General features: G+C 39.0%; 1 protein-coding gene and 1 long non-coding RNA gene across 5 annotated transcripts in view; both read left to right on the top strand.

Annotated features, from left to right (window-relative positions):
* The window catches only part of LOC134754504 (uncharacterized), a 579708-nt gene that overhangs the window by 62266 nt on the left and 505229 nt on the right, over nucleotides 1-12213 (top strand). The gene's annotated exons all lie outside the window — the stretch shown is intronic.
* LOC134754351 (inactive ubiquitin carboxyl-terminal hydrolase MINDY-4B) overlaps nucleotides 1-12213 on the top strand; it is a 209799-nt gene that overhangs the window by 14441 nt on the left and 183145 nt on the right. For all 4 annotated transcript variants that reach the window (XM_063690637.1, XM_063690638.1, XM_063690636.1 and 1 more), the window contains exons 2-3: nucleotides 3261-3349; nucleotides 4919-5148. In XM_063690637.1, coding sequence (XP_063546707.1) covers nucleotides 3261-3349; nucleotides 4919-5148 — 319 coding nt within the window. The remainder of the gene's footprint in view (nucleotides 1-3260; nucleotides 3350-4918; nucleotides 5149-12213) is intronic.

Here is a 12213-nt window from a genome sequence, read left to right as displayed (position 1 = left end):
GTCGACATTTGTCGGGCATGCCGCCGTCCCGGAGAGTCACTCAGGCATATCATTTCCGGTTGTTCTTATCTTGCTAACGGCGAGTACTTGCACAGACATAATCTCGTAGCCAGGATTATTCACCAGCAGCTTGCTCTTCTATACGGCCTTGTGGACCGCGAAGTACCGTACTACAAGTATTTACCTGTGCCAGTTCTCGAGAATGGTCGTGCCACGCTCTATTGGGATCGATCTATTATCACTGACAGGACTATTGTAGCCAATAAGCCTGACATTGTAATAATAGATCGATCGCAGCGCCGGGCCGTGCTCGTCGACATCACCATCCCCCATGATGAGAATCTCGTGAAAGCCGAGAAGGACAAGTCCAGTAAGTACCTAGACTTGGCTCACGAGATAACCGCCATGTGGGATGTTGATTCGACGATCATTGTCCCGATAGTCGTTTCAGCGAACGGTCTCATAGCGAAGAGTCTCGACCAACACCTGGAGAGACTCTCGCTAGGTGGTGGTGGACACGGCGCGGATAGTCCGCCGGTTCCTCTCTCTGCGGCCCTGACCACCGGCAGCTGGGGCCCTGCCCCGCTGCTGGCGGCACCCTAGGTTAGGTTTTTTATAATTTGTTTATATGTATTTTGTATTGTTTTGTAAGTGTTTTTATATTTTAGATAACAAGATCCATTTTTGTTAGTAATCTACAAACTAAACCTAAAAACTATGTTAGTATTCGTACCTCACTAATGACAACGTATTTTTAATTAAGTGTTGCATTACTGAGCACTCATTCCTTACAGCTATTGTCTTCAGGAGGCTGTTTGGGCTGTCACGTATTCTGTTCAGAAGCGATGCCATCTTTTTCCGCAGCAGAGCATTGAAACTATCTACGCGTGCTTCCGCGAACATGGTCGATGCACTGCAGAAACGTGTCAACCCCAGCAGCGCCCTGAAAGCATTATTATACTGGACGCGCAGAGAGCTGAGCGACCGTTGCGTACAGTCCACCCACAGTGCAGCCGAGTACAGCGAAGTGCAGTATGCTCTAAAGAGCGTAGTTTTGACTGCAGGTGTACACCGCGCGAATCTGCGGGCGAGCATGTTCGCCCGAACCGCCAGCGCTCTGCGCTCCCGTTCAACATCTACATCATCTTTTAAATTGTCTGTTACCCAGTGGCCTAGATACTTAAACTGACTAACTCTATTAACTGGAGCTCCCTTTAGTATTACAGGTAGTGACATATCCGGGCCTTCCGTGCTCGGAGCCCTGAATATCATATACACCGTCTTACGCAGATTGTACGCGAGCCCGTGAGAAAGAGCATACTTTTCACAAATGCTAATCAATCTATTGAGTGCACCGACCGATGGAGCCAGCAGCGCCATGTCATCGGCATAGCTAATATTGTTATGACTAACGCCGTCTATAAAACACCCCGCATGCTCACTGCTTAGCTCCTCAATCAGTGCATTCATATATAAATTAAATAGCTTAGGTGAAGTAAGTCCCCCCTGCCTTACCCCGCACTCGAGCACATACGGCGAAGACAGTGCGTTTGCCCACTTTACAATATTGATTTGGTTACCATACCAATGCTGCAAAATGGTCACAAGGTCTAAAGGTACTCCAGCAAGTTTTAATTTATCCCACAAGATGTCGTATGAGACTAAATCGAACGCCTTTGAGAGGTCTAAGAAACAGCCAAAAACTGATGTCTTCCTCTGAGTATAATACCATTCCTGAGTATAATTGCACTTTCCGTGGAAAGCCCAGGCCTAAAACCGAACTGAGCTTCGTGTAATCGCACGTACTTGTCTAGATGTGTGTTGAGCACGCTGTCAAGCACCTTCGCCACTATTGTAGCCAGCGAAATAGGCCTGTAATTCGATTTATCCGATACGTCACCTGTTCTATTTTTAACAATGGGCACTACTAAAGTGCGCATGAGTGCTGGCGGCAGGTAGGAATGGCCGAGGCACAAGTTATAAAGCAAAGCAAGTACTCTGGGAAAGTGCGCTCCAGCATGTTTTAAATGCTCGATACTAAGCCCGTCATGGCCCGGCGATTTCCCCCTTTTCATCTTTCGTAGCGCAACACGAATGTCGTCTGCTTTAATCAGGGTAGGAACCGGTCCATGACGTTGCTCAGCAGCGATGCCAGTAGCTGTCGGTGCAAGCGGCGACTTTACTTGAAAATGCTCTTTAAAAAGGTTTGCAATCGCTTGCGCCTCGGCAACGCCATCAACGCTCACAGGGAGACTATGCGATGAACTTAACTTATTGGTAGTTTTCCAAAAACTGCTAAAGTCGGAACTAGAGTGGTGCGAAGCAAGTTTATCCATAATTATTTGATCCTGATGGTTCTGGCACCATTTCAGCCTACTTTTAAAAACTTTCCTCGCCTCCACCATTTCCTCAAAAATCTGACCTGATGACGGGCACCCGTACCACTTCCATCGCTAAGTAAGCGATATTAATAATTATTTACAGCGACATTCCGTGTTGAGTAGCTGAATTACATTGGCGTTGGGTGAGCTTTTGTATGATAATTAAAAGACAATATTTATTGTTAAAAACACGATTTTAATACCCTAAATCGAATGATTTTCCGAAAATTTTCAGTTAAATGCCTACAATCCGAAATAAGTCACTTGCATCGTGGTTTCATAAAACCACATAATTACTTTTTTTTGACAGACCATAAACTATGCAATTCGCCACCAAATTTTTAATCAGATAAGTCAACCTGACTAAAAATTTATGTTTTTTTTAATGTATAATATTGTTAAATTTTATTCGATTAACTGTATGGTGTGACTTGTCGTTGGATAGGTCTCGTGTTGACAAATCCCAATACCTAAGTACTGAAACGGTAAAATTATTTTTTATTTTTATGGATTTATTAATGGCTGTCTAACTATTATCATTCGATACTGCGTGTACTGGTGCATTCCTTGAGCTGTTTAACACGAGTCAATAGTTAATAGAGAAGAAGTTGACAAAATACTCATTACCTATTTTAATTTTTATATTATAAGTAAACGCTGTATTAGATTTTTAATGTGGATAATGCTGCTGGTTCTTACTACTTGTATCTCCATAAATCAGTACCCAATCTTCAAAAACCTCTGAGATATTTTCTTCTGACTACAGCGCCTGAATCAAAGAATATTAAAGTCAATGTACAAAAAAACTATTATTTTTATTTGAGTTTAAGTTCAGCAACATGCAAGAAATGTTAATGTATATACAGTGATCTATTTCAGAACGGGTGTTGTATCCGCGAAACAAGTTATCGCCTGGTACGAAACCTTGCGTCGTTGGAGGAAACCCGATAACTGAGGAGCTGGCAGTTGTGAGCTATTCATATTTTTAAAAGTTCTTTATTTAATTTTCATCGTTCGTGTCTTACGTTCGAAGAGCATCTACAGGGTGGAAAAAATTAATGGGCCCTGGAGGGAAAGTGCCTTAAAACCTTAAGTTAACCCATTTTACTTAAAGGAAACATTATTTTTTAATACAGTTGCTCAAAAAGTGCTACTTTTCGTGGCTGTTTAGCGTGCGGAAAGTTGGTTTTCGCGAACTAGTGCTTTTTACTTTTCCAATTTTTTTAAATTTTTACTTATTCCAATTCATGACTACTTATTAATGAGTGTTAATATTAGTTTACTTTAAACGTCCTAATTAACATAAAAACATACTGTTAATGTAAGAATACGAAAAATATGCATATTTCATATTTTATTACTTACCTCTTCATCATTATAAGTATTATAACACGTTTATTTTTTAATGTTGAAAAACCGTTCTTAATAAGTTGTCTGAATGGAACGGAACCCCTGTCAAAGAAGAGGCGTATTTTCTTACTGCAAGAATGTTTTAAGTTTCCAAAGGCAACATTCGATATTGTTTTTATAAATATATGATACACAAATAATCGTAAATAACGATATTTAGGTAATAATAGTACAATGTTTCAATATTTACAATTGTTTCTGTCTTATAGAACATCCATTTGAAAAAAAAAACTTTCATTGAATTGGGTTCAATAATATAGTTTGTCAAAGGACTGTCTCATTTCAAACATAGACAGAAAGAATCATACTATCTTTGTCTTACACTAGTACTAGCACCCAAAAGAAAGGGATGGGTATAATTTTCCTGGTTGTTACTGACTGACAAATTGGTTTGACCAACTATAATAACGAAATCTATTCTAGTCGAATAAAAGCTAGAAAAACACCTCTTCATAATGTCAATGTCAATAATGTCACAGAATTAATAATATATAAGTTTCGAATTCCATTCCTTACTTGTTGCTTTTCTTATTTTTTCGCAACTGTATTAAAAAACGTCGTTCGATACACGTGCGAAAATGTTATTTTTCACTCATCCCGAGTCTTGCCACTCGCCTACGGCTCGTGGCAAGACATCTCGGTACTCGTGAGGTAATGACATACTTTCCGCACTAGCATCGAAATGTACTATTATTTTTAAAAAGAAACAAAACTGCATTCAAAGATTTTTCTTTTTTTCTTCAATTTTGCTTGTCTTAAAAATATTCTTGAGTACTTATTATTCGATTGTATGGATATTTTGTAAGACAGACGAGTGTTGGAGAAATCGATTAGTAGAATAAAATAGCGAGTGTTTATTTTTTGGAAAATTTAGTCGGTTCGATTTCCGGGCAAGACAAGCGAATTTAAAAAAATCTTTGAATGCAGTTTTGTTTCTTTTTAAAAATAATAGAATGTTTACTTTAAGTCAATTGAGCTAACTTAAGGTTTTAAGGAACTTTTCCTCCAGGGCCCATTAATTTTTTCCACACTGTATATTTAATCTGAATCTGAAATTTAAAATTAGAATTTTCAATTAAGTACGTAGTTTTCGTAGAAAAAATCTCAGAAAATAACTACTTTTACAGGAACTTCGCGTAACTACTTTTGGCACGGCATCGTGCCCACCGCGAGTAGAATGGGTCAGGTCGCCCATTATAATGAGAGCACCCGACCAGCCTTTAGCGTACGGCCTGGCAGCTCCTCGCAATGGTACCAGGTCACTGCTTGCTGGCCTCCAAGCTCATGTTATCAAGTGGCTCCTGTTTGATTCTCGACCTTTGACTAAGGATAACAAGTCTGCCGACCCTCCAGAAACGTGAGTATTTTATCAGACATGTTCGAATAAGTCCGCAAAATTCCCCTTACACCTTTTACGTGTCTCCAATTCTAACTTTTCAACACGTGATTACGGGGACAGAACATATTCTTATTTACTTTTTAACCGACTTCAAGATTTCAAAGGAGGAGGTTCCCTATTCGGTTCTATGTTTTTTTTTTTCGTATTTTTTATTTTTTTTTATGTTTGTTACTCCATAACTCCGACATTTCTGGACCGATTTTGAAAATTCTTTTTTTTATTATAAGTATATACATACAGGTTGGTCCCGTTTTTGTCAAAAAGCAGTTCTGATGATGGGATCCATGAGGAATCGAGGGAACTCCTCAAATATTAAAGGCATATATAGGTATATAGTGATTTTAGTATTTTCATCAATAAATCAAGCACTTACATTTAAAAAGTGACATTTGATGAAGTGGAACTGCTGATGATGATCAGAACGGAACTCTTCAATGAAGCATAGTTCACGTTTGGCGATTTGTCCTCTTCGTTATGTTTGTTAAGCAAGTTAGGTTTTCAAGAAACATTTTTGTCAAGTTCGAGTTCTGATGATGGGATCCATGAGGAATCGAGGGAACTCCTCAAATGTGAAAGGCATACATATAGTGATTTTTGTATTTTTATCAACAAATCTAGCATTTCCATTTTAAAAAGTGACATTTGATGAAGTGGAACTGCTGATGATGATCAGAATGGAACTCTTTAATGATGCATAGTTTAGGTTTGGCGATTTGTCCTCTTCTTTATGTTTGTTAAGAAACTTAAGTTTTTAAGACATATTTTTGTCAAGCTCGAGTTCTGATGATGAGACTAACGAGGAACAGAGGGAACTCCTCAAATGTGAAAGGCATACATATAGTGATTTTTGTATTTTCATCAACAAATCCAGCATTTACATTTAAAAAAGTGACATTTGATGAAGTGGAAATGCTGATGATGATCAGAATGGAACTCTTCAATGACACATAGTTCACGTTTGGCGATCTGTTTTCTTCCTTATGGACCCAGACCTAAACTTGGACCCGGACTCGGACCCGGGTCTGAACATGGACCTTAACTCGGACCCGGACCCGGACCGAACTCTGTCCCAAACTTGGACCCGGACAGTCGGACACGGACCCGGACTCGGATCCGGACCCAGACTCGGACCCGGAAATGCTACTAGAAAAGTGGGTTAGGTGGGTGGGTAGGTTTTGAACTGCGATTCTCACAGAACAGAACTGCTATCAGAAAAGTAGGTTAGAGCTGTGACCCTTACAAAAAAGAAATGCTATCAGAAAAGTAGGTTAGGTTAGGTTAGAACTGCGACCCTTACAAAAACGAAATGCTACTAGAAAAGTGCGTCGTTTTACCTCCTTTTCTACATAATTAGGCAAAAGATGCTGTCTTTTTCATTTCATTGTCTGGAATCTAAGAGTGCACCATCAACAATAAGTTTACTTTCAGCGGCATCCCCCATTGAAGTCGGTATTTTTTTTCTTAAAAATAATTTTTTTCAATATATTTATTTTCATTTATTCATGGTATGACATCGCTGCTAACCCACCATGGATGCAAAAGAAATAAATACGAATCTGTTGAGTATTTCGTTGACCAAGGAAAAGTTCCTTGCCAATACAACTACTAATGGACAACTATTCAATCGAATAAATTAAAATTAATTAAAATTTTCCTCTGAGTTGCTTTTCATTACGTGTTACAAAAATACAATCTCTTATATTGGAATATCTAATTAGTTGAAGTATGTGAATAAAATAAATTTATAGCCTTACCTCCGCTTGGGATTATAAACACTGTCTACTTGGTCCACTTTTAATGCTGTCTTTGACTTTTTTTAAACAAGATATCATTAAGGAATCTCTTTAAAATTGGGTCACAGAAAACCATAGACCCAACTGATTTTCAATTCGCTTCCATATGTGCAACAATATATAAATATTTTTTTCCCCTCACTAGCTCGGAAAGCCGTCTTTTATTCTTTAAAACAAGCGGAGAAAAACGCATTTTATACACTAGTGGGGAAAGTAATTTGACCTTGGATGGAGCTTGTTTAAGTAGCTTTTGACAGATAACAAAACGTAAATCGCTCATAATAATGGTTCGTTCGATATTAATTATCATTAAATAAATGGCTTGAGAATTTAAAAAAAAAAACAAATTTAGCTTTATTTAATGATTTTAAGTCATAAACCTTAAATTCCATACGAAACATGTTTTTTTAAATGATTTTGAATGTAATTCTGAACGCACAAGTTGAGTCGATGCAATTTCAAAACGCATCGTCAGAAACGTCAACATTCTCAACAAAAATTTTCTCACCGACTCCGACACGTAAAAATACACAACTTCCAGTTTTCTGTTATAATATCGTAATAAATGAGTGATTCCAGTGATGAAGATGATCTAACGACGGCTGTGGATGTTGCACTTTCCTGGCTATATTGAGGGGAAAAGTTGTGTGTTACACACGGGTGCAAATGTATTTTACTTCTCGTGTGTTGAAACACTCGCGGGTAAAATACCTCTTTGCACCCTTGTATAACAAATAACTATTTTCAACTCTAGGGGTAACTTAGCACTCTCACTCAATCCGCTTCTCAAATAAACAATGACTACTTACTGTTAATTATTTTCTATTTTCTGAGTACGTATGAGAGATGAAATAAATATTCCTCATTCAAAAAGTTATGACCTTAATATTACTGATTCCAATGATAAATTAAATAAATACGGTCTTATTTTGAAAACAGATGAGATATTATTTTTTTGGAGTCGGTTTCCATAAAATAAATAGTAGCTACATAGGCTGTAAATAAAATTGGTATACCTACTAGTACGCTCTAAAACTACACGGGCGAAGGCATACGATATAACATCGAAATGCCTGTCATAATTCTCCTACCAGCCACGTGCTCCGGCATAAATTCCGACCATCTATGTACTGTTGGACAATATTTTATTTCAGTATTGAACATAACGGCCGAAGAATTCGAGTAAGTTTATTCAAATTTACGAAATATTGCTGAACATAAAGAATAGTATAATCGTTTTCGAATGTGCTTGAAGTACTAGATAGGTTAAGACGTGCTATCAAATCATATTCGATTGTTTGCGTAGGTGATATTTCTACCCACCACTTTGTAATGGCAATTGATAATCAATTTGTAACTGAAATTACTTAAGTAGTTACTCACATTACGGTAATCCTTTTTGGTGGAGTTTGAGAATTCGAGGGATTCAGTTTTGAGGTGTCGGGGGGCTGGGGGTTGAGGGATTCGGGCGTTTAGGAATTGAGGTGGGTTTGAGCACTTGTCTGGGTGGAGGTTCCTTTCCTTTTGACATATGTACCAACTGTTTTGATATGTTTGAAATCAATGCTATGCCAAAATTCATACCACGAACACACCATTAAACCAAATCACGACCTTGGTGCGGTTTGCTAAGGACGCAGATATGCGTATCGTATACGATCGAACCGATCGAACATGGTACGGGCCGCGCGAATTTCGAGGTTTGGCGTCATGTACAGAATGTATATTTAATTACTCCCGTATCATTTTAACCAATTTTTTTGCTAGTTCTCAAATTCCCCACGGTCTGTGTTAATTTGTCCTCCCTTTTCGAGAGGATGCGGTGCGGTGGTTTTAAAAAAACATAGGACGTCAATGTCTCTTAGGTCTTAAGGGGCTCGCTGGCCCCAATGACCTTCGATCTGAATCCCTTAGTTTTCTACTGTTTTTCTACCTTATCATATTATTTAACAGCAACGGCTTTAAGCAATATAGTATCACATATTTACTTCAAAGCTCAATGTCTTCGAGATATTTGGCATCAAAGTTGATAAATTTTACGCCAAAAAAAAACCTGAGCTCGATAAACTGGTTTCTGGCCATAACTTTTGTGTTAATTACTTTAAAATTAAAATCTCTGACCAGTTTTAAGAGACGTCAAAGCAAAGACGAACCCAAATATATAGATTTCGTATAATATATGTAAGATTCTCCACAGCAATCGAGTATCAAAAACAGTGTGTTTTTAGACAATGTTTAAAAAAATCACATTAAAAATCCTATTCATTTTATTGTTCTTTATGGGTGTACCGCAGGGATCGATATTAGGGCCGTTCTTGTTCCTTATCTACATAATTGACAAATTTATTTACATACAAGATATATACAGTGGTACTACGTAAACGAAATTAATAACTAGCTTAAATCTAAAATAGGCCCTTGAGGCATTGTACCAAGGATGCTGGCGGCATTTCCCCGCTGTATCGCAATGCTGATACGTTGTGCGAGAAAGCCGCCAGCTCTTCGGTCACCAGTTACGTCAACCAGACGCTTCGCGATTTCTGCAAACAACTTATGCGCGCTGGGACCCCATGGACCTAGAGTTTCAACTCCAAATGGAACGAAATGATACTCTCTACCGAGGCTCTTATATTTATTACGTTTTAAAATTTCGGCGCTTTCCGCCGCTCCGCCCGCTTTTACATTAGTCCGTTGGAGGTGGGACGGTGCCAGTGTGTCTACGCAGGTAGCATCCGTCCCAAGCTCCAAGGAACCAAGGACATCCCATCGGGCCTCTTGCCATCATCTCTGATAATGCCAGTCGGCTCAAGAAGAGCGGGTACATTGATGGTGGCAAGAGATCGACGGATTATGTCATTAAGCGACGCATGTCTTGAAAAACGGCTGGCACTTTTTTGACAAGATAATCCATGGTGCATAGTCGGTCCACGTCCGTGCCACAAGAGCATATGTGTGGCGTACACACCGAAACCCCGAGTCGCAAACCAGTTGCCAGTCTAAGGGAGGCCGGATCCTAGAAAGTACCAGTATTAGGCGAAGGATGGGCATGTACCTGCTTCCCGGGCTCCGACCGCCAAAAGCCTCGCGCGGTCTGGACCTGTACAGTTGTTTAGGAGAATATTGTAAGTTAAATCACAGTAAACATTATCCCAACTCCTTTGTGAATTTGGGTTGTCTGGAAAATTTTTTCCCGGGCAAGCAATTTTAAAAGCATTTTTGGCGTCCTCAAAGCCCGCAATCTCACAGTTTGTGGGCAAAGCCCTTAAAATATTTCCTATGAGACCAGACGTGCTACGAGTGGACGCCAAAAAGGCTGGGGAAGCCACACTGGAAATTTTGCAAATTCCTAAACCTCCAAACCGAATAGGGAGGGACGCTTGAGACCAGGAAGGCTCACTTAGCTGAATGTTTAGAATCGTCTCTAAACTAATTTTGATCAAATCATCTAAAGGCGACAATAAATTTTGATGTTTCCAAAAAGGACAGCAACGGAGCACATATGTAAATTTAGGGACGAAAAGACAAAATTTAAGCATAATGAGGGCTAATTTCGAGTAAGCGATTCGTGTGACTTTTGAATTTAGTTATAGAATTAGAAATATATATACTAAGTGTATACAGTTTAGGTTTAATAGGTTAGTTTTAATTTTATACTATTGTAATTTTATTTATTATAAAGTTTCTATAAAAAAAAAAAAAAAAAAATTAGAAATATAACCGGGAAAAGATTCTTCGAATATAGGAGATCCCAGGAGGCAAAGAGAATACTTGTCTACTGATTTGATATCAGGAGCCAGATCGTCAAATTTGGGTTGTAAGTCTGCCAAAGAACAAGAAGATTTTTGAATAAAGAGTTCACATTTGCTGAAATTCAGTTCTAAACCAATATTTTCGAAACTACTCTTAATAAAAGACAAATCAGAGAGCACAGTATTCACGTCGCCTCCTAGGGTTCCGTCATCTAAATACCAGACATTGAATTTTGATTTTAAATTTTTAATAATTGGATTTATAGCCAAACTAAAAATTGCTGGCCCGAGAGGGTCACCCTGCTGACAGCCAACCTCAGAAGATAATTCATGTGACTTGTACATTAATTTAGATGAGTTTGAATAGCACAAGAAAAGGTAATTGTATAGCTCTGGAATTTTGTCCTTTGTCAGCAAAGTGTCCCTACTAACCGAATTAAAAGCATTTTTAACGTCAATTTTGACTACAATTTCGCAATCATTGAGTGAAAGGTAGGTCCTTAGGGCATGGAGGGCTGCCTCGCACCCACCTTTCGTGCCGAAACCTAGCTGTATTGGTTCAAAAAGGGACTGCAATTTTGATCTAACGTGTCTAACCGCAATTTTTGATGCCAGACGTCGTAAAGTAGACCCCACAGCAATGGGTCTCACCCCTCCGTCCTTTTTGGTTAGGGCGATCAGGTTTGCACCGTATAGAATAGGGAGGATTTCAGTTTTAATTTTGCCTGAAAACATAAAATTTACTAATTTAGTAAGGGAACTGATAAGCTGCACAATGAGAAATTTGATCCTTCAAATGTTGGGGCGAGATCCCATCCAGGCCGGCCGCCGAACCGTTTTTGAAAGAAAATATGGCGTCAATAACGTCTGTCTTCGATTTGGAGGCAGGCCCGGTCAGATGTAGGTGGGGCAAACAAGTGTGGTACTGAAGGAGCTGGGGGATGTTTAGAACGTAAAGCCGAGAGGGTATCAGGAGTATCTGGCGATAGCACGTCATTTGTGAAAAGAAGACGAGCGGCACCTTTAAGATCGCCGTCGCTAATTTTACTTTCAATTAATTTAGTTCTATTGAAAGTGGATGAGGCGCACCCAGAAGGTCGAGAAATGTGTGGAATTGTATTCGAAACGCAATTGTTTTTGATTTTTTGTGTTAAAGAAATTGTCTTATCCTTTTTGGCATGAAGGGTTTTGAATGAAGAAAGGAAAAGATTATGCCAATCATCAATTTGATTATTTTCCACACATTTTATAATTAGGCCTGAAAGGTGATTAGCGACTGTGATCCTGGCGCCGCGCGGAACTCTTTTAACAACGGGCACATTATTTTTAAGTTCGCTAAGGTATGAATGGAAAGGGATGGAATTTGGTTGGTCAGAAAGGGGGGTGGTCAATAAGGGTGGGTCTAAATTTAAAACGGCATCATTTTGGCTGATACATAGACGGTGTTTTTTGGAAATATGAATATTGAGGCCTCTCTGCGT

Source organism: Cydia strobilella, chromosome Z (assembly GCF_947568885.1).
Source record: "Cydia strobilella chromosome Z, ilCydStro3.1, whole genome shotgun sequence".
NCBI lineage: Eukaryota > Metazoa > Arthropoda > Insecta > Lepidoptera > Tortricidae > Cydia > Cydia strobilella.
Note: the sequence above shows the minus strand (reverse complement) of the source record. Positions and strands in the feature narration are given on the sequence as shown.